At 48.0% G+C, this 25,900-nt stretch overlaps 1 protein-coding gene across 5 annotated transcripts in view; it reads right to left on the bottom strand.

The window, feature by feature from the left end:
* Positions 1-921: 921 nt before the first annotated feature.
* SAMD4A (sterile alpha motif domain containing 4A) overlaps positions 922-25,900 on the bottom strand; it is a 220,770-nt gene continuing 195,791 nt past the window's right edge. For 3 of the 5 annotated variants that reach the window (XM_075926233.1, XM_075926236.1, XM_075926234.1), the window contains 6 exons: positions 23,484-23,602; positions 18,806-19,007; positions 17,912-18,038; positions 9,797-9,880; positions 6,333-6,425; positions 922-4,786 (listed from right to left, as the gene is read on the bottom strand). In XM_075926233.1, the coding sequence (XP_075782348.1) occupies positions 4,758-4,786; positions 6,333-6,425; positions 9,797-9,880; positions 17,912-18,038; positions 18,806-19,007; positions 23,484-23,602 (654 nt within the window). In that variant the 3' untranslated portion in view covers positions 922-4,757. The remainder of the gene's footprint in view (positions 4,787-6,332; positions 6,426-9,796; positions 9,881-17,911; positions 18,039-18,805; positions 19,008-23,483; positions 23,603-25,900) is intronic. The other 2 variants (XM_075926235.1, XM_075926237.1) reach the window with 1 other exon arrangement.

The raw sequence follows: 25,900 nt of genomic DNA, 5'->3' as shown, positions 1-25,900 counted from the left end.
CAAACAGTCGTTTTCTTTGTTCTTTTGGAGCCATGATACTGGCCTTAGTGGGGAAAAAATTAAGAAACCAGATGTCACCTCCCCGACCCTCCCCCCTCAAAAAAAGACAACACACCCCAGTGTTACAAAACCTTGTATTAATCATCTCCCATCACTTTCAATATAATGTTGATATGAAATATAGCCATGATTCCTAGTTACATGGGAGGAAATGAGTAATAAATACATTGTAGCAAGTTTAAATCACAAGGGTGTTTCACTGGTAACAACATTTGAAAACTGTACACTTGCAAAGAACAGCATCTTCAAACATTAGTATTTCTTTATATCAGGAAGCTTTTACATGTAACAAACATGCTATTTCCATATATGACAAATTTAAAAAATATGCATTGCTTGGCAACATTAACTAGGCAAAAATATTTCTTTGTGCACTAACTTTATACAGAAAAAACAGGACTAACTGCATGCATGTACAATAAGGAGCTGCCAGAAGATGGCATGCAACAAAAGAAAGTTCAAAGCTTTTTAAAGTAAGCTTACATTTTGCATAAATACATAAGGGTTATATATTAATAAGGGAGGAAGTATTCTGTTTAACATTATTAACATTCCTGTTTTCTTCCTATTCCTCCCAGAGGAATACACATTCACCTTTAAGTAAAGATAAAGGAATACAAAAAATAAAACTCACTTTGCAAACTCTGATGACTTGTATAAAATCAACTTTAGTGTTATCATAACCGTGTGCAAATTATACTTCTGCAGGATCTACTTTTCATCAGGCACATTCAGAAAGCCAAAAAATGGGTCATGTTTTTGCACCCCATGATAGAGAAAGGTGACAATAGAACTATTCTTAAGTGCTGACTAAAATCGGAGCTCTGGGACACAGTACTAATTTCTAATGTGTATGGAACAGGGGTCTGCGTGATACTTGTTCTGCATTGTGCACGGAACTACTGTTCGTTCAGGTAGCAGAAAGCCTGTTGGTCACTGGAGAAAAATCCCTGGACTTCCACCCTCTGAGAAAAACAGGCTGATCTCCAGCTTAAGGTATTTGCATTACTACTTAAACGAAGGGCTTGTCGTGGAAGGGTCAGCTCATGGCACCTCAAAGGAAAATAACAAGAGTTTCCTCAGTGTCATGAAAACATGTCCCATACCAGGATGATGGGAGGATTAAAAGACTGTGTCCAACTGCAAAAATGAGCTGGGTTTGACAGCAGGGTGACATTGTCAGACCCCTTTCCCCACAGGCAAACGCTTGAGTCCGGCTGCAGAGGTGGAAGGCAGCACAAAACATCTTAGTCCAGCACCTATTCTGCAAAGAGTGTGCTTAGCTTTGAACCCATGCGGAAGTCCCCTGGAAGTCAGCAGAACTTAAGCACTTTCCAAGGAGGGGTGCCCTGTGATAAATCTGCCAGGCGCCTTGCGCATGTCAGACTCTCAGGGTCCTGTCGAGCTCAGCAGGGCAATTTATTGGGTGGGGAGAGACAGCCAAGCCTGACCTGTGCTCAAAGGAGAATAATTTTTGCAGTGTGGACGCAGCCAAGGACACTTGGATATGCAGAATTCATGAGCTTTTCAGTGCACACAGCACCACCCAGCAGACACAAGCTATTTTGTTTTTCTCGTCAGCTGTCATTCAGAAGTGAAACCCAAAGCAGCGAAAAACCATCAGCAGCATTTCATTCCTTGTACGTTTCAGCCTCTTGTATGTGTCTGCCCCCTACTGTTAATAAATGTAAGAAACTGCTAAGGATTAAAAGCACCAGTAAAACCTCATACATGATAATAGTGTAGCAAACTACTCTCTGTCAGAGATGCTTGCAGAGATACCAAGTACACACTGCTTTACTTAAAAAACAAACAAAAACATTTCTATGCAGTGAAATATTTGTTACTCTGAGATTTGAAATCATTTGATACTTGCTTATTATAAAACAGTTGCATTTGGGGTAAATGGGTAAATACAAAAAAGGCACTGCCGCTTTATTACTAAATATTTGACTTCACAGCCTTATGCATGCAACTGGTTTTCATAAATAAATTTATTTGACTTTAGGATTTGATTTTTAAATTGACCTCTACACCTGCACTCAATACAGGCCTCAAAACAAAGCGGGGAAGGACTTCCAAAATTTAACTGAAGCCACTTTTTAATTAAAACAAATAAAACCAGCAAAAAACACATCAAAGTCTATCATTAACCTATACAATGGAAAATAAGCTTAAAAAAAGAAAAGAAAAATTGAATTATGTGGTGGTTAATAACAGACATTATTATCATGGTTACCAGCCATAGGACGTTAATAAGTAATATATCCAAAATAATATATCTAATAATCAGATAACCTCTGTTTCTGTATTCAGCAAAGGAATAAATAGAATTTCAGATTTGTAAATACTTTGTCTTCCTTTCAAAAGATGCTAAGGTGATTGTGTTCACAAGTCATTTTCTGATGCTGCACATTGTATATAGCTATGAATGCTCAAGATGCAGCTCAGATTTCCTATACAATTTGTGTAACACTGCAGTTCATTATTCTCTTCAGTTATGTTGTTTTAAGCTCCTAACACATTCCAAAGTCCCCTCCTTTCATCTTCCTTTGTTTCTCCACCAAATCATGCTCAGTTACATTGTATCATGCATTCTGGTAAACAGGAAACCAAGAAATATCAACTTTATGTCCATCAGCATGAAAAACTGCATTTTGGCACTTTTGTTTTTATAAAGTTAAGTAAAAATGCTGCATCTAAATTGGATTTACAAACCCTATTGTACATGTAAGAACACCTCTTGGAAGCTGCAGTTTAGCCCTTATTCCCCCCTTTTAAAATAGTTACGTTGAAGGTTTGGCACTGAAAAGATTTGCTTCTTTTAGCAATTCCATAGCTACTTTCAGAGAATGTCAACTACCCAACCAACAGTAACTGGCAGAACTGATTTTTGAAGTATTGTATAGATTCCCATAGCCATGGCATGCACCAAGATTACTTTTCTTTATATAATAAAGAAAAACTGCATGCACCAAATCATTTCTTACTTACACCCATGAAAATCTGGAGTAACTCCACAAAAGCCAATGGAGATGCACTGGGGTAACCTGTTTTGTAAGTTAAACAAAACAAAAACCAGGCCCTCTGAATGTAAAACAAGCAAGGGGGATTCAGTAACATGTTACTAAAATATCAGAGGAAGATTCTGTTCTCCTTTGGGTGTAAATCTGCAGTTAACCCACTGAATTCAATGGAAAAACTATGGCGAGAGGCTGGTATGAAGGAGACTTGAGTCTGGCCCCCCACTCTCAGTTTAAACACTTGCTTGATGAAAGTTATATCAAATTCACACATGAAATGAACTAGGGCCATGCTTAGCTCTCAGTTATAAAAACCGTGTTATAGCTACAGTTCTGGGATGACAGCAGCATAGAGATGTGCATCCAAACTACTGTCTCTTAAATCTTTATTCCTCCCACATGTTGATCTTCCTTCCCTTCCATGTAATGTCCAGTTTAGCCAGCTTATTACCCTATGGCCACATGCACGCTTGTTATTTGTTAGGCTCAAGAAAAAGGCGGCAGTGTTTGTGTGCCAATATAAACACTGAACAGAGCGTACTCACTATTTATACAGAGAGCAGCAGCCCAGCACTACTTATATTTTGCTGCTCTCCTGCATGGTCCCTTAGCATAGGAAGCTCATGCTTTCCCTTCAAAACCTTCTCCACCTCTTCACCTCCTCTCATCATCTCCCTGGGCAAGAAAGTCCAACCCCTCACCCCCTGTAATGTAGCTGCCACACTTGTAGCTAGTTCAGAAAATGATCAAGTCAGTTTGGGATGTAGTGGCAGGTCTGTAAAAGCTATGATGCAGCATCTTTTAGGTATTCACATACACACACGCGCGCACACACACAAACAAGAAACAATTAACTGATCGTGCCTGCTCTCCACGTCCAATCACACATATGCCCGCCCACTCCCCAACATCCCTCACTCCCTTCTCTGATGTCCTTTCTGTCCCAGCTGGTAAGATTAAACCCCAAGGCCTGCCCCTAGACGCATAGCTTGTCTGCTATGTAAAATGCAAACCTGCTGCTATTAACAGAAGTAAAACAACAACAAAAAAATCCTTTACAACAGGCATACGAGACAAAGGCCCACCTGACATTTTCACACACTTATGTACCCTTTATATCTGCTTTTATGTAAACAGCACACAAATTGAAATTTAGTTGTTTTCCATTTCGTTGACAGGACGTTTGGTTGTTGGTGGTCTGACAGCACTGAAGCTCCAGCAGATGATATTTCAGCTCCAGTGAAATTTAAGAGTTGTAAACTCTGAACAATAAGTTATCCCCTTGGTTTTTGGTCACACGTGTGGTATTGGTTAATTTCTGCATTCAGAAACAGGGGTTGCCTTTGGTGCTCTCCATCCTCAGCCGGAGATGAACACCTCATTTGCCACCACACTGCTCCCCCTCCCCCCATGCTTTTCCTCTAGAGAGGATGTCATCATGGACCAAACAAAGTCCAATTCTAATGATATGTTCACAAGGACAATCTACACATTCACAAAATTAAAACGGGAGCGCGAGAGACAGACAGACAGACAGACAGACAGACAGACAGACAGACAGACAGAGAGAACGCAAAATCTCTTTGAGAATCCCGTGCAAGTCTGGAGACGGGTCCACTGGACCTGCAGCAGCCATTCTCACGGCCAGCGCTGTCACCGTTACACATTCATCTTCTATATTGTAGAGGTTCTGTCAACGCCGTCTGAAAGATGCAAGCCATAATTAGGGGGACATTGCTTCACACTGCCTGGCCTCAGTACTGCCACGATGGGCATGTTGCAATTTGAATCAACACAGCAGACTGGCCTGGATCAAATCATAAATCAAAATGTCAGGGAAATTCAAAACCAGTGGTTTATGTCCACCTAGCTGCCCTCCCTATCTGTGTGCTAGTCAGCAGGGCTCTGATACACTCCCTTGAGTTGTGAATATAATGTCCATATTGGTACGCAGGAAAAGCTCAAATGTACCTTTGCAATCTGCTCTGAGGCTATGTCTACACTGCAGAGTTTTTGCGCAAAAACTTGCGAAGCATCCACACCACACACACATTTTTGCGCAAGAAAATGTACAGTGAATCGACAGACCAGAGGGGGTTTTGCGGTGTAGGTATTCCCCTTTCTACGAGGAATAACTCCTTTTGGCGCAAGCGCTCTTATGCAAAAAGGTGCGTGTGGACAGGAAACAGGGTTTTTTTGCACAAAAACAGCCTACCGGAAGATGCACAGGTGCCCTGGTGGCCATTCTGTTCATGGCAATCACAGCTTTCTTGCAAGAGAGCATCCACGCAGTCTGGATGCTCTCTAGTGCAAAAGCACATCGCTTTTCCGATGCGCTTTTGCAGTGTGGACGCGCTCTTGCACAAGAAGCCTGCAGTGTAGATGTAGCCCAAGTGAGGGAGCTGCGTAGTGCTGCTGTTCCGGGAGCAGCCCAAGGAATGCAGTGTCACTCCCAATGCATGCCCTGGTCCTGTGCTCCAGGAAGGGAGGAAGCACAATTTGCCCATTTCTTGTTCCTGTTTGCTCAGAGGAAACTGCTTGCTTGGCGGCTTTCCCCACTGTTCCCATTGGCTGGAATCATGGCCAATGGGAGCAGCAGGGGTGGTGGTGCCTGGGAGTGGAAAGAGGCATGGAGCCAAATAAATGCTCCTGCCGAGACCCTGCACCTTCAGCCTGCTCTAGCATCCTACCTCCCACCCAGACCCCCCTCGGCCTGTTCTAGCACCCTACCTCCCACCCAGACACCCCTCGGCCTGTTCTAGCACCCTACCTCCCACCCAGATCCTGCACCCCTACTCCCTCCTGTTTGCCACTTTCCACCCCTACCCTCTGTTTTTTCAAATGCTCCAGTACTAAGGCAAGCAAGTGAAAGGAACAATAAGACGGGGAGGCAAGAAATACCACAGAGGCAGCATTAATGCCACGCTTGAGGAAAGGCCCTGTGAGGGGCTGAGCGCGATCAGCTCCATCTTATCTCAGTGGGGCTCCTTGAACAATTCACAGGGGCCAGGACCGAGGCGTCTGGGGATAAATTCTCCTCAGTTAATTTCTGGCCTCCTCTCTTCCTCAGGGTTCCTGACTGCCTCCGGGTAACGTGTGGTTCCCAGCTCTTCTCAAGCAAGGCCCTGTCCCTGCACGGCTCAGAAGTCGGGGGAGTTGGGAATTTGGGGGTGGGGAATGCGAGAGTTTGATCCGAAAACTCCTCAGGGAGGTGTGATGTCTCAGCAAGGCCTTAATGAGCCAACTGACCAGTCAGAAAGCGCTGAGAGGTATGCGTGGGCTTAGCGCGCCTGCTCCCTCCAATGAAATCCACGGGGCCTGGGACACTCCACGCACAGCTCTCTGCAAGGGGATGAAGCACGGAAAGAAAGAACGACAATGAAAAGCCGTGCTGAGGCTTCATGCTGCGGAAGGGTTTTTAACCAGACATGAGTTATGACAAACGCATTGGGGGAGGGAGGGGGAGGGACATGCCGTACTTGAACAGCTATTTGTTGACACGGCTCCTCTGTGCTCCGCCATGCACAGACGTGTGAACGCATTAGGACGGTTTTCAGGAACACAACCGTAGGCTTTGGGCGAGGGAACATTTCCATGGGAGATAAATATATAACATTTCCAACCCCACCTGGAATTAGGGACCTAGATGCCAAAGATGGGCATGAACGGAAACATCAGATCAACCTGCTTTTGCGACCCACCCCCTTCTAAGCTGGGTGCAGCGTGGATCCAAATTCAGCGGCTGGCTCATCTTTTGAATGGGCCGAGCCCAAACCTGGATGCAAATTAGGGAGGTTAGGATTTAAACGCAGAGCTGCTGGAACCTGCAGGACTGAGCCAGACTGCCTGCACACCGGCTCCCAAAATACTTTAAATGCAGAGTCACGGGGGGAGGGTTTGCGGGCTGCTGCTTCTCGGTTAACCGTTTAACGGGCTACGCCGCTACGTCCCTAAGGTGCTGGGAAGTTCAGGTCCAGGTTACAGCATTGTTCTAGCTCCTCCCTAGCACAGGCACAGAGGGATATCAGGCTCGGATGTGCTCCTGTTCTGGGAGGAGAACATGAAGGGTTGGCCGCGGGGCGGCTCCTGCTGCAATACTGTGCCTCGTGCTGCCTTGAGTGTCAGAGCTGACACGCGAGTGATGCAAAGCGACTGAGAACGATGCCTTGGAGAGCCCGCAGGGAGACCCCAGGCCCACTCAGAGCAGGGAATCAGGCTGGTGCTGCAAACGTTAGCGGCAATCATCCCAGAAAAGCAGCAGCTCCCCTTCCAACCTCGCCCCGGCATCATCCCACATAATGCAGCCCATTTAGCGCATGAGCTAGACCGAGGAAATACCTAGGAGGGCTGCCGGAATGAGCTGACTTTTAAGAGACACGGCAGCTGCTGTCAAGACACTGGGCCGTTTTGTTACAAGTCTAGAGCTATGCATAAGGGCAGCAGCCCTGCATACCACAGCCCACCACATTACTGACTTTGGCAATGGCCAAGCGAGCTATTCCTAACCCGGGGCCCGACACACAGCGCTCCCTGTTCCCCTACGCAGCTCACCGTGGAAATCGCTTCAGACTGATGCAGCTGTTCACCTTGCTGCCATGTGAAGGCTCAAAACAAACAGGTTTGTTAAAGCTCCGCTTCGTTTGTGTGTGGAAAGCTATTTATAGCTTTGTGTGTGAAAAGCCGTTTTCGTGTAGCGAGGCCTGGGCCAAGGCCATGTGGGTCAAATCCCTAACTGGCCCAGCTCCGCCGGAGCATCTGCTCCTCTCCTTATGATAAACTGCCAGGCAGCAGCTGCCAACAGGGTGTCTCTGCCCTCCAGACCCTAGAATTGGCTACCCGCCCCTCCATGCCAGTTCGACACAGGCCGTCGGTTTCTGGGCATGCTGCACAAACTCGTCATTTGATGGGCGGGTTTTCGGCAGCGATTGCTTGGCACATTCTCTGTCCGTGGGTAGTTTTTTGGCAGGCAGGTGGCTCACTGCTAACAGCACCTGGCACAATTGTGCAGGGAGGTTGCGTGTTTTTCCCCCTCTAAATCGAAATTAAGCGAGTCACAAAACCCGTGTGTGCTGCGAGACAGTCGGGTCTTCCTCTAGCTTTCGCCAGGCCCTGGCCCAGGCCCAGCTGAGACATCCACTTTTCTACTAAGCTGTGGGTTCTGTGAGTGAGCCCATTGGTCTATTTTGTCTGTCAGCTGTGTCCTCTGTGATATCTACACAGTGAGCCGGGGGGACGGGAACTCTTGTCTGTGTTCTGCCTGGTGTCTAGCACAAAGGAGCCTTGATCCTGGAGGCATTGCCATGACGACAGCAGGCGGAGTTTTCTCAGCAAAGATCACACACCTTGCCGTTGCCAGAACCCAGCCTGAGCCAGAACCGTTAAGGGCCGGTGGAAGATGCATCTATGTAGGATTCAGTTATCACAGTCGACTAGGTCAGGCAGCTAATGCAGCTCTCCCAGAAATCAACCCCTGGCATCCGATCCCTGAGGAGAATTCCCGTTTGCTGGGAAACTGACGGCAATTAGTCTGTAGGGCACCCAGGCTCTGTGGGGACCGGCGTTGTAGAAAGGCACAGGATAAAAGAACCGTGGCTGTATTTGGACTTACCCTGGACTGAGTGGTGTAAAGGCTCAGCTGTAAAGGCTACATGGGAAGCCCAAGTTTCACTAACCCGTCCCTGCCGCCATGTTGGCAGGCTCTTGTGGTGATATAGAAACAGGGCACTGGAACGGGGGAGGCAAGGGGCCATGGCTCCCTCACTTTTTGCCATGGGCTCCGCCCCCTTCCCTTATTTTTCCCCTAAGGCCCTGCTCCTGACCAGGCTGGAAGCTGGAGACTGCCTGGGGTAAATGTGGCCTGGGGTGTGCGTGCAGCTGTGGGGAGCTGCGGACCCTTCACAACCCTGTGGAGGGCCCCTGGGGGCAAGGACATGGGCAGGGGGCTGCTCGTGGCCCCCCCCCCCCCCAGGAAATTGGAGGGTTGCAGGCTCTCTGGCCAGGCTCTGATTTCTCACTTGGCCAAAGGAAGAGAAGGGGCAGGGTGGGGTCTCATCCCCTCTCCCCCTTTTAGACAGAATCCATTGCCCCTGCCTAGATGCTCAATCCATACACAGGGCCGGCTCCTCAGCTGTGTAAATCAGCCTTGATCGATTCACTTCCATGCCAGTTTACGCCAGAGAACGGTCTGGCCTTGAGAGCCCAACCCTGCCTCCATTTTAGTCCCTATGCCAAAACTCCCACTGCGTGTCCCTAACAAATGCCCCGATTTTCCGGGGTGCTCAGCACAGTCAATTCCCAGTAACGTCAGTGGGAGTGGCAGGTGCTCAGAACGGTTTTCTCATATCGGCGCCTAAACAAGTCACCATTTAGGGCGGGGCAGCGTAACACCTCCTTTCTCCTCACCAGCCTGTTGGCGGTGGGCACCTCCCAGAGCGTGCCTTGACTGCTGGCTCTCTTCCATTCCTTTTATTGGCTCCTTTTTCAGTCGGGCATGCTGCCCAGACGCCCTGAAGGCAGAAGTGCCTCTCCCTGCTGCTCAGCAAGGTAATGGGGAGCATTGACAAATTCATCCTACCACAAGGTCTCCTCCTCTCCCAGTCAAGAGGACGGTAGCGGTGACAGACAGCCTCCAGGAGACGAGGAAAGAATTAAAAAAGGGGACTCCTCCTGGACGGTGTCAAAGACCCAGCGGCGCACCGCAGAAGCACACTCACCCCCCAGCGCATGTTCTGTCATACTCAGGCACAACGACTCCAGCCTATTGTTGATGTCAGGTTCTGTCACTGGTACCTGGAACTCTGCAAAGGAAGCAAAACATGTTAGTCTGGCAGAAGCAGTCGCAACCCACCAAAAGGGTAAATACAATAGCTGGGCGGGTGGGGACCTGTTCTGCTTTGACAAATGCCCTGTGAATGTCTGAAAACCGGAGCGTTACTTTGCTTGTCCCTCTGACAAAAGCAATCGAACTTTCATTCCCAAATAGATGCTGGATGCGGGTGTTTTTATGCTCCTTTATAGGTGCAAACGTATTGACTTTCTTACACAGGCACTAGGGATGCAACAGAGTAACCGGGTAACGGATAAGCTGATGCTTATAGCTTACTGGCACTCGTTACATTCTTCATAGGCTGTTGGGAGCTGCGGCAGCCGCACGGGACCAGGAGTTCTGGCCCCGGCAGCCCTGAGGGACTAGGAGTCCCGGCGGCCCTGTGGGTCCAGGAGCCGTAGATGCTGCAGGCACCCTGGGAGTCCTGCAGGGCCGGGAGCTGTGGCAGACCCTGTGTGTGGGGGGAAGGAGCCGCAGTTAACAGTGTAACCGATAGAATTTCTATCAATTACACGGTTTATATTAAAAAAAAATGTTTACATCCTTAACATTCCCACACTTGTGTAAAACTGTTCACCATCATTTTTTTTATTGTTGCACACAATCCCAGCTGTTAGCTAATGTCACCGATGACGATTTACACATTTGCAGCTTGGGACGGTCTCTTTGTTACGTGTTCATACAGGCGCCAAGCACAGTGGCCTCTATGTGCTACCCTAATGATGATAATTAATAATGATTAGAGGCTTGATTTAAGAGGAGCCACTGCAGGGCAAGGCAATGAAAGCTGTATGATAGGAGGCAAGACTTTCGAAGGAAATACCCAGCACAATTATAGCAAAACACTCAAATCTATTCGTAATCCAGTAACTTGGTTTTACTCGTTTGAACTGAAACAACAGGGCTAACTCCACCCTTTACTTGAAGATTTAGGGCTACACAGACAGGTTAAAAGTTTTTCCTTCCGTTAATTCCTCAAATACCTTTAAGGATCTGGGTCTTGGCCGATATACAATGGGGCGATAAACTATTTTATAGGACTGATAAACCAGGACCAGGATTTCAAACCTGCTAACTTCTAGCAAGGATTTTTTTTTTTTTTTTTTTTTTTTTAAATGGGCAGACTTTTCTTTAGCAGCACTTTCACCATTAGAAACAACAGGTCTGAACCTCGGTTAGTGGAAATCAGGAGGATTTCAATGGAGCTCCACCAGAGATAAACTGGTGTAAGTGAAAGCTTTAAATGCTGTATAAGAAAGATGTTCAAGTGGTTTGAACCCCCCCCCCCAAAGAAAGGGGCTTTGCAAGGCTGACGAAGAAAGACAATAAAATGTCTCTGTAATGAAGGTGTGGCTCCAAAGTTGACTGTAAAGGCAGCCTGTTGAAGGAATTGTGAAATGCCAGAGCAGGGCAATACTGACAGAGCATCAGCATCCTCTAAGTGGCAGGTCTGCTAACTTCTGAACAGAATAGTTTGTGTGCAGTGCAGGGAGCTGCATGAATCAGAACTCCCGCATCGGATCATCTGTGAACCCCGCGCTCAGGCGTCAAAAGGCAGCGCTGAGGCACAGCCGTCGGAGGAGGTATTCTATCTGATCCTCTTATCCCCAGGGCCCTAGAGTTCTGTGGACTGGGTCAGGAGTGACAGCGCAGGCCTTAAAGGGAACACTACAGGCAACTGCTGAGCTAGTTTCCCCTGGGGAAATACATGGCTTGAGCATGGATTGCTTTGAGGTTAAGGCCCTGGAACAGGACTCTCGTGCACTGGGTTCATTTCCACAGATTCTCTGCATGACATGGAGCGAGTCATGTAGCTCCAGCGCCTCAAAGTTTCCTAACTTCTGCTGCACTCCATGGGAAGAGGTAGCCTACGTACCTCTGAGGATCAGTGGCCGGCTTCCCTGTGCCTCTTCTTTGTCTACCTTGCCTAGTTAGACTGGAAGTGCCTTGCGGCAGAGACTCTGCCTTAGCATGCACTTTGACAGACCCTAGCACAATGGGGCCTGATTTTAACTGCGACCTTCATGCGTTACTACAATGCAAATTAGGGATGTAAGCGACTAGTCGACTATCTGATAAGCAAATGCTTATTGGGTAGTCGAGTAGTGACTCGACCAGTCGCTTCCCGCCCCCCTTGCTGCCTGTATCAGAGAGAGGCAGCAAGGGGAACAGGAGCCAGTACTGGGGGGAACCAGCTTTAAGTTGGTTCCACCCAGCACCATCTCCGCGGGGGACAGGGGAGGCAGAGGGAAACCTGCTTGCGCCAGTTCCCACTGCAGGCGCTTCTGCTTTTGAAATGTACAAGAGCCCTGTGAGTCTCTTGTACATTTCAAAAGCAGAAGTGCCGCAGGGAGCGTGGGGCGACCAGGGACTCAAGCAGTCCCCGCTTGTCCTGTGCTCTCTGTGGCACCTCCCACCCTTGTATGGGAGGCAGCAAGGGGGGGGACAGGAGCTGGTGCCGCGGGGAGCTGGCTTAAAAGCCAGTTCTCCCCAGCACCATCTCTGGGATGCCGCTTGTCCTCCGCTGCCTCTGTCAACTGGAGTATTGTGTCCAGTTCTGGCCACCGCATTTCAAGAAAGATGTGAAGAGATTGGAAAGAGTCCAGAGAAGAGCAACAAGAATGATGAAAGGTTTAGAGAACATGAGCTATGAGGGAAGACTGAAAGAATTGGGATTGTTTGGTTTGGAAAAGAGAAGACAGAGGGGACACGATAGCCGTTTTCAAGTACCTAAAAGGGTGTCACAAAGAGGAAGGAGAAAAATTGTTCTCCTTGGCCTCTGAGGATAGGACAAGAAGCAATGGGCTTAAACTGCAGCAAGGGAGGTTTAGGTTGGACATTAGGAAAATCTTCCAAACTATCAGGTTGGTTAAACACTGGAATAAGTTGCCTAGGGAGGTTGTGGAATCTCCATCTCTAGAGACATTTAAGAGCTGGGTAGACATCTATCAGGGATGATCTAGATGGTGCTTGGTCCTGCCGTGAGGGCAGGGGACTGGATTCGATGACCTCTTGAGGTCCCTTCCAGTTCTAGTGTTCTGTGACTGCAGCCTTCCCTGCATCTTGCACCTGCAGGGACTGGGTGTCACTGGCTCTAGCCAACTCCGCTGTCATGGCTCCGCTCCCTCACTTCTGTGACCATGTGGCTGCAGAGAGCTCCCTGCACTGTCAGTAGGAGCCATACAGCAGCAGGCTGGCCTCCCTGCAGTCGGGGGCATGTCCCCGTCCTTGCTGTCCGGGCTGGGGGGGACTCTGTTCTATTACTCGATCTTCTGCATTCTCCACACCCCTTCTTTGTGCCCCAGCATGAGATCCAAGGGGGACAAGGAAGGGGTGGGGAGCAGCTCAGATAATGGGGTTTTGGATAGAGAGTACATTGGAATTGATAATATTACTCATATTTATGCTCCAGAACAAAAGCATTTTATGCCTAAAACAAAAGTCATTGATAATACTGCTTATGCCTGGGTGAGACGTACTTTGTGTCAGGATGACTGAATTTGCCATAGGGTCTGTAGAGACTGGGGCTTGATTTTGTGATGAACTTGAAAGCTGCATGTAGGGCAAAATGAGAAACGCCTCTTTGCCAGGGACAGGAGGGCTGTAAAGCTTGTCTGTACATATGACAGAAGTGAAACTAAAAATAAGCCCCATTGCTGGGGTTATTTGAAACCAGGCTGGACAAAGCCTCGGAGAACAGAAGGTGTAGGTCCCTTATGAGGGCTCTTTCTCCCTTCCTCTGACGCATCCTGTGTTACTGTGGAGATCTGGGCTGGTTCCCAAGAGATGACCGAGGCATGACCTAAGAGGTCTTCTCCAACTTTAACTTCTCTGATTCATATGCTCATAAATATAACCAGCAGGAGAGACACCCACCACACGGCTTAAAAGGAATGTGATCTTGACTTCAATGGATTGAGGATATCTAGCATTTTACAGGAGCAGTATCCAGATTATTTAGGCTTGCAAATTAGGTGACTGGAAATTAAGGACAGGCGGTGACCCCAACAGCTTTGAAGATGAATTAGGAGAACAGCCCACTAATTTATATGACCTGCTCTCCATCAGTTTGTATTAATCCCAGTTTAAAGATTCACAAGACAAAGATGCTGGTAGTATTGCTTTAAATCCCTCCTGGACAATCATCTATATGCATTCCTAGTTCAGGTGATAGTTTAGTCCCTAGTAGAAACTAGTTTGGGTGTTATTTTTAAATAATTCATAAATATAGACCCAATGTTCTGCCCTCAGATGTTTGTGCTCGGCTTGCAGAAGCTGAGGGAATATACTAGGCAAGAAATTGGCACCAAATTATTAATTATTATTATTATTACAGGTAGTCCCCGGGTTACGTACAAGATAGGGACTGTAGGTTTGTTCTTAAGTTGAATTTGTATGTAAGTCGGAACTGGTACATATTGTAGGGGAAACTCTAGCCAAACATTTCTCCAGAGCTCAGTTTTATTCTCCCACACCTCACTTCCCTCAGTCCTTTATTCTCAAGCTGAGGTGTCTGCTGAGAAAAGCCGCTCCGCGTCTCCCTGGTCTGCTGGGGAGGGCGCTAGCTTCGCGTCTCCCTGGTCTGCTGGGGGGAAGCAGCTAGTGCGGGGTTGCCTCACCCCGTTTGTAAGTAGGGATCCGATGTAAGTTGGATCCATGTAACCCGGGGACTGCCTGTATTAAATTTAGCATTTGTGGGATAGTTTTGGCTCGTTTTTTATGGCTTTATTCTTAATTTAAACAATCCCTTTAGATTCCTCTCCTCTGTCGGCCCCCCTCCCAGGGTAGGCCCCTCCTGCTGGATTCTCTGCAGGAGGGGTTTGAGTAGCAGAAAATAGGAATCCCACAGATCCATGAGAAAGGAAACGGAGGCTGAATGCTACAAAGCCAGCAGAGTTAGATCAGCTGTGTTTTCACCCCATGGAGTACTTTACTTGAACAAACAGACCAGCTTTGTTTTGACTGAACAGACGTCAACATTAAATGTATCTCATCAAGTTTACATTAATGAGATGTAAGAAATAAGGCTGCCTAGATGTTATTGTGGCTCTAATATTCAGACCAAGGAGAGAGTCAGGACTCCTGCGTTGCAATTTTAGCTTTGCCACCAACTTGTGATATGACTTTAAGGCAACTCAGTTAATTTCTGTGTTCAGTCTCCCCTGTAAGTAAGGGGATTGTTGTGGAAATTAACTCGCTAGTGTTTTGAGAAAAGTGTTGAATAAATGCAAAATATTAATAATAATACAGGTTGAACCTCTCTAGTCTGGCACAGTCTCGTCCGGTAACATCCATGGTATGGTATGATTTTAGTTAGCAAGCTGTCCACTTATCCTGGGTGTGGCTAAGTTTCCCGCAGTCCCATAAAGTTTGTTTACAGCCACCAGTCCTGGCTCTCAGTATTCTGTGCTGTTTAGCCCTAATTTATCTCTAGGGCTGTGTCTAGACTGGCAAGTTTTTCCACAAAATCATGTGATTTTGCGGAAAAACTTGCCACCTGCCTACACTGGCTGCTTGAATTTCCGGAAAAGCACTGACAATCTCAGGTAAGATCGTCAGTGCTTTTCCGGAAATACTATGCTGCTCCCGTTTGGGCAAAAGTCTTTTTCCGAAAAACTTTTGTGCAAAAGGGCCAGTGTAAACAGCACAGTAGTGTTTTCCGCAAAAAAGCCCCGATCGCGAAAATGGCCATCGGGGCTTTTTTGCGGAAAACCGCGTCTAGATTGGCCATGGACGCTTTTCCGCAAAAAGTGCTTTTGCGGAAAAGCATCCGGCCAATCTAGACGCGCTTTTCCGAAAATGCTTTTAATGGAAAACTTTTCCGTTAAAAGCATTTTTGGAAAATCATGCCAGTGTAGACATAGCCTAAATGTCTTGCAAGAGCTCAGTGAGCAGTGGAAGTGATGGTAATGCTGCTAGATAATATTGACCTCCCGTGGTTCAGCAAATTCTCTGGTTCGGCATTGGTCAGGTCCTCAGGGTCCCAGACTAGAGAGGTTCAATCTGTACTAAATAAATATATACTTTTCTTGGCTACCCGATCCATATTTTCTGGCAATGCCACTTTCCAGTCTTCTAAAGTCCTCATCACCTGCAGGCTAACATGCAAGAAGAACCTAGTTATTATTCTGTAATATTTACCAAACTTTGCCATTACACTGGGATTTGGATGATTCATAGAGGCAGTTCCTGCAACAAGAGGGCTTGCAATCTAGAACAGACAGTCGTGGACACGATACACAAGAAGGCTAGAAGGAGGCTCATGCTGAAACAATGGTGCAAGTTTCTGATGCAGTAAACTCCTTTTGAATGAGATTTGTTTCTGTGGCGAATTATTGCTGGAACAATGTAGATTATTAATACTCCCATACATAAGCAGCAAGGCTGCATTTAAAAGATAGTGGAGCAATATACATATAATTATACCCCAAGGATCTGTTCTAGGACCGTTCAACACTTTTATTAATGACCTGGATGAGGGGATGGATTGCACCCTCAGCAAGTTTGCAGATGACACTAAGCTAGGGGGAGAGGTAGATACGCTGGAGGGCAGGGATAGGGTCCAGAGTGACCTAGACATATTAGAGGATTGGGCCAAAAGAAATCTGATGAGGTTCAACAAGGACAAGTGCAGAGTCCTGCACTTGGGACAGAAGAATCCCAAGCATAGTTACAGGCTGGGGACCGAATGGCTAAGTAGCAGTTTGGCAGAAAAGAACCTGGGGATTCCAGTGGATGAGAAGCTGGATATGAGTCAACAGGGCGCCCTTGTAGCCAAGATGGCTAATGGCATATTAGGTTGCATTAGGAGAAGCATTGTCAGCAGATCCAGAGAAGTGATTATTCCCCTTTATTCGGCTCTGGTGAGGTCACATCTGGAGTACTGTGTCCAGTTCTCAGCCCCCCACTGGAAAGGATGTGGATGCACTGGAGAGGGTCCAGTGGAGGGCAACCAAAATGATGAGGGGGCTGGAGCACATGACCTATGAGGAGAGACTGAGGGATTTTGGTCTGTTTAGTCTGCAGAAGAGAAGAGTGAGGGGGGATTTGATAGCAGCATTCACCTTCCTGAAGGGAGGTTCCAAAGAGGATGGAGAAAGGCTGTTCACATTAGTGACGGATGGCAGAACAAGGAGCAGTGGTCTCAAGTTACAGTGGGAGAGGTCTAGGTTGGATATTAGGAAAAATTATTTCTCTAGGAGGATGGTGAAGCACTGGGATGGGTTACCTAGGAAGGTGGTGGAATCTCCATCCCTAGAGGTTTTTAAGTCTCGGCTTGACAAAGCCCTGGCTGGGTTGATTTAGTTGGGATTGGTCCTGTCTCTTCCAGCTCTATGATTCTATAATTAAGCTATGCTAGAAAAATGCACTAAAGACTCAGAGCTTTTCCCTCTGGATTCAGATGGACATTCAGCAAACCAAAAAGAATGACAGGATGTTCTTACACATGGAAGGGTATTTAAAGCACGCAAGGAAACAATTAAAATCCCCAATGTGTTGAAATTTTGCCTCAGACTGTATATCTTAAAAGAATTTCCCTAAAATGCATGAAGTCATTTCTCTTCTGCCCTGGATTTTCCAGTCCATGTAAAAGCAAAAAAAGGTGATCCAAGAGTTACCACATTCCCCATGTAACACAAAGCCTTGCAGAAGGAAGCTATGCTGAGCACTAGCACCGTCAGTCTGTTATATATAGCGTCCAAATCTCTCCAGAGAGATCTCTAGTTTAATCAATCCAGTAATCTGACTAGCGTCAAAAAATATCATGGTCAGATTGTAAAAGACTCAGCTTGCATAGTCTGGCTTGCTGCCATTCCAGCACAGTTCATGCTTGCAATGCACAGGTTAAAAAAAGAACGCTTTCTATAAGCACTCAAGAATGCATTGTGACATTTGAGGTTAAGCGTTTGTAGGCAGGGTTCACTAGTGCAGCTATTTTAATGTACTGTACTCTTGGATGACAAGGGGATGAATAAGCAAAAGACAAACGGCTTCTTCCTACCTGGCTGCTGAAACATCAGCATGGTCTGTGGGGACGTGTGGACGGGCAGCGAACGTGTCCTCTGCACTGAGCTATGAGTCCGGCTTGGCATGCTGTTACTCCCCCCGGGGTTTGCAAACCAGAGATTCTATGGGAAACAAACACACCGACCGACACTGTAAAATAAATGCCAGAGCCATGCTAATGTAGGACACAGCTGTGTGTGTTAAAAACCTCAACGCCCTGCATGCTAATGCTTTTCTGATCTCCCCACCCTTACACCTTCTAGTCACCTGGTCACGCTCTCCCTATGAAGGGCTTTTTCTGCCAGCGACACTTTGTCTTTGAGTGATGTATTTATAAAAAAAATCAACAACAAAAAAGCCTTGGCTCGTTTCTCTTTCTCCTTTCCTCTCGAAAGTCTGATTTGTCCCTCTCTCCCTACTCGATTTGTCCCTTTTCAGTACCCCTCTACACCGAGAAGAGCGAAAACAGGAAATGCCTGCAGACTGTTCTCACTGGGTTTGCGTGTAATAAAAAAAAGTATCCAGACATATTAGTCAGATGAGGAAATTCAGAAAAATCGTTCCACTCTAACCATAGCAGACAGCTCATTAACTGCTTTCTTTAGAGGCAGTTTTCTCTTTAGCTATTGGGGAGCTAATAGCTACACTGGGACCAATCCCTTGTAATGTATACGTGCCTAATAATGATAAATCCTGTGAACCCGCCCACCTGACTAAACTGGCAATTGGGGGGCTCAGTGCCATGCCGTAGGTGCTCAGCATCTTGCCTGGATGCGAACCAACGTATTTCTCGCCATGCACAAAAAATATGGACCCTCCTCTGCAATTAACATCGGTCCTGCAGCTCTGCTGGTCTGAAATGCAACCACACAGACAGACTGAGACACACCTGTCTTCCTTGTTTCAAGATGGTTGGGTTGGCAGCTGTACTGCGTTGTGCGGCACCTAGGAGTCCACTGGGGCCCAAAAGACCCAGCCGGGTGGGGGGGAGATTCCGGGAAGGAATTTGGAACTGGCGCGGGTTCCGTCTGCCCATTCCTGCACCTACAGATCCAGCTGTTGGTAAGGAGTTCGACTGGCCAAAGCCTCGACTGGAAAGAGGAAAAAAACCCAGGTCTGAACATTCACAAGCTTAGCCTTTCGAAATGCAGCCATGAGCGCACTCCTAAATACTTTCAGAAAAATATGCAAATGGGATGTGATTAGTACGGATTAAAACGGGATTTAGAAATCAGTGCGGCCTAACAAGCGCTAGCCTGGATCCTTCTCCCACGAAAATCAATGGAAAAACTCACTGACTTCAGCATACTAGAACAGGGCACCTTATTGCCACATTAGCCAAAGTGTCTTACCAAGGACTGCCACAGGAGGGAACATATTTGCTTTCACTAGATTCAGAGGACAGCTGCACATGTAAGCCCTGTAGCTAGCATTCAATTTTGGTTTAGCCCAGTGTCTCTCAAATAGTGGTCCTCAGATCCACTCTGAGACAGCTGCCAACGGGCCGCTCAGCTCTGTTTATTTACTGGCTCTGCAGCCACAGAGCCTCGCGGTTCCCATTGGCTCCAGTTCGCTGTTTGCAGCCAAGGGGAGCTGTGGGAAGTGGCGTGGCTGCAGAGCCGGTAAATAAACAAACTGGAGCGGCCCATTGGCAGCTGTCTCACAGTGGATCTGCAGACCACTTTGAGAAGCCCTGGTTCAGCCCCTATCCTGCTTTCCGTAGTCCTGCGAGTGAGTCAAGCAGTCAGCGGGAGAGAGGCAGGCAGGACTGGCTTTTGATGATGGCGGGTGAGATTGAAATGACCTTTTAAGTGCTAAGCAGGGAGAAATCCAGACACTTCGCCCGGAGAAATGCAGGGATTCTGGTGGTGCCCTGGGGGCTTTGGTATATTCTCCTGAATCTCATCTTGCACTAGGATTGCCACATGGTTTCAACAAAAATACTGGACACACCTGACATGACATCACAATCTACATTCCATCTGATTTAGAAAATACTGGACATTTATATTTTCTCAATTTGTTTCCCCGAACAGAAAGCTCAAATACTGGACTGTCCGGTTCAAATCTGGACACCTGTCAACCCTATCTTGCACTGCAAATTAAAAAGCTGATACGCTGATGCTTAATCGACGGCTTGCAAGCCCCATGCAGCCTTCTCAAGATGCCCTTGCCGCTCCACATTTCCCACAGTGACAAAGAAAGGTCCTAAACTGAGCCTTGGTTCCTCGCTCAGCTGTATTTGCTTCTTCGTTTTCTCTTCCCTCATGGCACTTTACCTACTGAGGCACTGACTCTGAGTTGCTGAGAACCTTTGCTTCCCAAGAAATGAAAGTTGAGGGGGCTATTGCTTTAATTTGTAAGGGGCTTCTTGGTCTGGCTTGCAGGTGAAGGAGCTCTGTAGGGAAGCACCAAGAACACAAATCTATCAGAATCAGTCTGCAGAAGCCAGCCTAGAGCAAGGTGAGGTGGGCTGTGCTACTCTGTGTTAGGGAGCAGCCTGCTTTGCCTCTCTCTGATTTTGGTTCTTGTCTGTTACCGCTCCAAATTCTAAGTAGTAAGGACAAGTTGTGTGGTAAACATCCAGCACAGGTATTTTATGTTTTCAATCTAGCTTTTCTGTGTGTGTGGTGTGAATATAACACTCAGCATCTCAAGATTTTGATCTATGGGGCCAGATCTGAGTGCTTTTGAAGTCCCTTGCGTCCTTGCTTGTTTCTGGTTTGAGCATGTTTTTCTGTTCTTGGAGTTATTAAGGATTTAGTTTCCCTAATTTCTACATTTGGTTGTGTGTTAGGAGTGTGAGGTTTACATTCTTGGTTCATTTGGCTGGTTTGAAATTTGCTCATTTTAAATGCAAATGTACAGAAGAGAATCAGAGAAAAAAAATTATGAATAAAGATAACTTCTACACAAAAACACTACATCTACACTACATGCTTCTTGTGCAAGAAACCTTTTGCACAAGAGTTTTTGTGCAAAAACTTCTTGCGCAAGAGCATGTCCACACTGCATGGATGCCCTTGCACAAGAAAGCTCTGATGGCCATTCTGTGAATGGCTATCAGAGCACCGTGCTTCTTCCCATAGGTGCTCTGGAGCGTCGACACTTGCCTTTTTGTGCAATAACTGTAGCGCAAAAAGGAGTTATGCCTATGCTGGAAAGGAGGTTTACTTATGCCGGAAAAAGCCCTCTCTTCTGCTGTTTAACTGTTGATTTACTTGCACAAAAGCGAATTTGAGATGTGGACGCTCCATGGGTTTTTGCAGAAAAACAAGTGTTTTTGCGCAAAAACCTTACAGTATAAACCAGTGGTCCCCAACGCGGTGTCTGCGGGCGCCATGGCGCCTACCGGGGCATTTGTGTGTGCCCGCTGAGAACCTGGGCTGGCCCCGCCCCCGGCGCACTGGAGGCACCGGCCCCAGGCGCGCGACACGCACCGGTGCCTGGTGCGCGGCGCTCGGGCGGGCCCAGCCCCGGGGCACATGCGGGCGCGTGGCGCCGGTGCCGGCCCCAGGCGCGTGGCTCAGGCGGCAGCGCCAGCCCCGGGCCCACGGCACAAGGCGCTCGGGCGGCCCCGGCCCTGGGGCACATGCCGGCGCCGGGTGCAAGGGCATCCCCGCCCCTGGCGTGCCCCAGGACGCGCGGCGCGTGAGTGGACCCGCCCCCGGGCGCCTCTAAAGGTTGGGGACCACTGGTATAGACGTAGCCAAAGAGACATGGGCTGGAGACCTAGTATTAAATCATTCTGTGGATTGTTGATGTTTGTCTGAGTGACAAAAGAGTTTGTGAGACTCATAGGTGCCATCCACACTAAGATGTCAAACTCCACTAACACCTGCCTACCACGAGCCAGATTTAAACACAGCTCTTTAGGACTGTGCTAACACAGTTTGAAAACCCAGACAAAATGGGGCCAAAAAGGTCATGGATCTCTAGCTCATTTGGTTGTGAAGAGCACGTTCTCTGTAAACCAGTACGATGCAGTCTTGGATGGATCAGCAGCCTGACATTAATGGAGATAGGTGGCCGATGGATAACAAATGTTACCTGTTTACCTCCAGAGTCTTACCCTTATATAACCACCTAGCGTTAAGCCGGAATATTTTTCTGAGAGATGTACTCTGGTATTCAAACAGGGATTATTGTGGGCACATTGGTTATGCCATCAAAGGCTCATTCACCTGCACATCTACTACTGTGATATATGCCACCATGTGCCAGCAATGCCCCTCTGCCATGTACGCTGGACAAATCAGACTGTCCCTACGCAACCGAATACATGGACATCGATCAGACACCAAGAACAGTAACATACAAATTCCAGAGGGAGGACATTTTAACCTCCCTGGACACACAGTTACAGACGAGAAAGTTGCCATCCTCAAACACAAAAAAAAGGTCAAAACCAGGCTACAGTGTGAAACTGCTGAGCTGGAATTCATCTGCAAATTGGACACCATCTGAAGGCGTCTGACTAGGACCTGGGAATGGCTCTCTCATTACAACAAGTAATTTTCCACTCTAGGTATTCTCACCTTCTTATCCACATCCACCCTGACTGAATGAGTTCAGATGTCATGCTCCCATCTCGGTATCCTACCATCTGTTTCTTTTTCTCCCACTTCATGCATCTGACAAAGTGAGTTGCCACTCATGAAAGTTTATGCCATAATAAAGCTGTTAGTCTTTATGGTGCCACCTGACTCCCTGTAGTTTTTGCAGAAATAGACTATCATGAATACCTCCGAAACCTGTTATCATGCGAACCGAAACCAGCCCAAGAGCCGCGCTGCAGCCCTATGGATTGCTTTTTCTGGGGTCTATCCAGACATGATCTGATTTGCAGATGATGCCAAAACTGGAGGAGTAGAACACACAGGACAGAAAACCCCCACTGCAGAGAAGGTCGGCACCGTTATTACTTTTTAATCTTTCCAAGTGCTCCCATTGGTGTGGGGAAAGTGTGGGTTTGGGAGATGGGCAGGCATGGTGTCCACCAGAATCCCTGGTCTCCATCCAGAGAAAGGATGGGCTTGTTGGTAAGCCACCAAAGTAACAGTCAGGGAATCTAGGTTTACCACCATGGGCAGCTTTCATCACTTTGGACAAGACACTGAATCTCTCTATGACTGAGGTCACCATCTGTAAAATGGGGACAATGATATTTTTTACCCACCCTTTGGTTTTGTCTATTTATACTGTAAGCTCTTTGGGGTAGGGACTGTCTCTCAGTTAAACAACTAGACTAATGGGGCCCTGATCTGAGCTGGAACCTCAAGGGGTTAGTATAATGCAAATCAGACCTACTAACTAGCAACAGGAACTACTGCTTGAAAGTGACATTTCAGAGCTGGAGGTGACATATAGCGGTAAAACAGAGTAAGGTGAAATATTCCAACCCGGCCTGCACTCACAGTAACAGGCCTCATGAATCAGAGCCACACCACGGGTCTGGTTAGTGCGGTGTGAATGTTTGTGTCATTAGCCCCTGTGGTGTAGTTCTGTCCGAGATACCAACCCACAGAGCACAATCATTGTATCAGCGAGATGAAATTCCAACGTACTTTCTTTGCTGCCGATATGCTGATATGTCTAGAAGGGATTTCCGGGGGAAAGACCTGAAGAGTTTTTGCACCTGCTGTTTCCATGACAACAATCTTTTCTTCTGTGTTTCTGTAAATGCCTGTCCCCCAGAAAAAGGAATTAAAAAAATAGGTAAACATCTTATGGACGATACAGTTAAAAATAAAGCAAGCAGCAGGCAGTTAACATGCACTCAAAGTAGACAGCTGAGCGATCCGAGGTTCAAGTTGCAAACACACAGAAGCCCTGAATCACAGGTTTAATTCCTAGCAGAGTTGGCTCAGTGGAGCACTAAGGGGTTTCCCATGTGTAGGCCTTTCTGAGAAAACCTTAAGAGCAAAAATCCTGCTGGGTGTTAAAGATCCCATGATGCTTCCTGGAAGAGAAAGGGTTTCCCTGGAGTTCAGGACCTTCATTTCTAACCCCTCCCCCGGACCGTTTGAGGCATGCTATACCATTGCCTGACTGCCCACAGCCCCTGCAATTCAGTGACACCGAGTATGTACACAGTGCTGTGGGCCCACCAGGATGACAAATACGTAAAGATCCGATGCAATTATTATTATTGCTCCAGCATTCCAAATGCCAAAATGTACAACACTCTGGGAATGCTACAAAACCATGAGACAACAAAACCAAAGCTATGCTTTTTACTTCTTTTAGTAACTTTTAACCAAAATTCAAGTTTATTTAAAAAAAACACCTGACAGAATAATTAGGGAAGTACTAAATGCTGCCAATGAAAAGAAATTCCGTTATATTGAGGCCTGAGGACACATAATAGTCATAATTATTTTGCGAGGATTCCTTCTGACTAGGGATGTAAGAGAGCAGTCAATTAGTTGACTACTCGCATTCTCCCTGCCGCTTGCTGCCTCTATATCAGAGGCAGCAAGTGGGGGGAGAAGCAGGAGCCAGCTTAAAAGCCGGTTCCCCCCAGCAATGTCTCTGTTGCCCTCCCCCGCTGCCTCTATGAGATGCAACAGAGGTGGGGAGGTAGGAGAGGCTGCTCCGGCAGCAGCCCCTGTATGTGGGCAGCCCCAACTTCCTGCTGGGACCCTTCGCGGACAGAGGCTGCTGCTGTGAACCCCAGGGGCAGATGAGAGTTTTGCGGGGCCCAGAGCAGCACAATTTTGCAGGGCCCCCCTTTGGAGAAAAAATAGAAAAAAGGCATCCCCCCCTGTGCCCACTCCTCCAGTAGCCCCACTCTAATCATGTGAGCTACCCCTCCTCATCCCCTCTCCTGACACTTCCCTCTCCACACCTGCCCTGCCTCTCTCCTCTGGTGCTGGTCCCTCCCCTCCAGGTGTCTGCCCTTCTGCTTCACACCCAGAATCCCCTGGCACCTGCACCTTCCCTTACCCTGCACCATTCTGGTGCCTCCCCCTTCCCTCACTGCCTCTGCCCCCTTTTCCCTCTTTTTCCCTGATGCCCACACCCTCACCATCCTCTGCCCCCATTCCCCTCATGCCCCTCTGTGCCCTCACACATGCCTTGCTCCATCCCTGCCTTCCTCATGCCCACCCCTCCTTTCAAGCCTTCTCCCAGCACCTTCCCCTCTCCCCTTTAGCCCCTAATGCCCTTACCCTCTCCTCTCCCAGCATCATCCTGTCCTCCCTCCCACTGACACCTCCCCGCCTGCCCTTTTCCTCATTGTCTCCACCTGGCCCCTGGCATTTGTCTCTCCTCCACCCTGTTCCTTGGTGCCTTCCCCTTTCTTCTCCTGACCTGCCCCCCTCCCCTCAGCACAAGCCCCTTCCTCTGCCATCCGCCTTCTGCCTTCCAGCTTGCAGGGTCGCCGTGACCCCGGCCCAGGCTCCAGACCACGTGCTGAACCAAGCAGTGCAACGCTGGGCTGGGTGGTTTTAAAGTCCCGGGCCATGATGTCACGCCACACCTGGGCGTCTCCCCTCTCAGCTGTTGCGCAGCGTTTCAGCACGCCACGCGTGCGCTCCCTCAGCCCCACATGGCCCGTACTGGCTGGTGCCGGGGAATTTAAAGTGCAGGGCTGCAGCGCCCCGTCACAATCCCCCTCCTCCTCCAGAAGCTGCCATCCGGCCCTTCGGCGGACGGCCCATCAGGAAATTCCCGGAATCCTGCCGGGCCAGTCTGCCCCTGGCGCTGGCACGGGGCCGATTGAAGTGTGGGGCCTGGGTCAGCTGTCCCACTCACCCTGCTCTATATCCGCCGCTGGTGAATCCTCACAGACAGGGGATTGGCCCTGCTCAGTCCCAGTTTGTGCCAGGACCAAACCCTGCAGCAGCTCAGCAATTTAAAAGGCAGCAAGAGCCGGGCAGCCTGCCCCACCCCCCCAGTACATTTTAAATTGAAGAGCCGCAGCGGGGTTTGGTCCCAACACAAGCCCAGGACTGCCTTTCCCTGTCGAGTAACTGAGTAG

Source organism: Pelodiscus sinensis, chromosome 4 (genome assembly GCF_049634645.1).
Source record: "Pelodiscus sinensis isolate JC-2024 chromosome 4, ASM4963464v1, whole genome shotgun sequence".
Lineage (NCBI taxonomy): Eukaryota > Metazoa > Chordata > Testudines > Trionychidae > Pelodiscus > Pelodiscus sinensis.
This window is presented reverse-complemented; position numbering and strand designations above follow the sequence as displayed.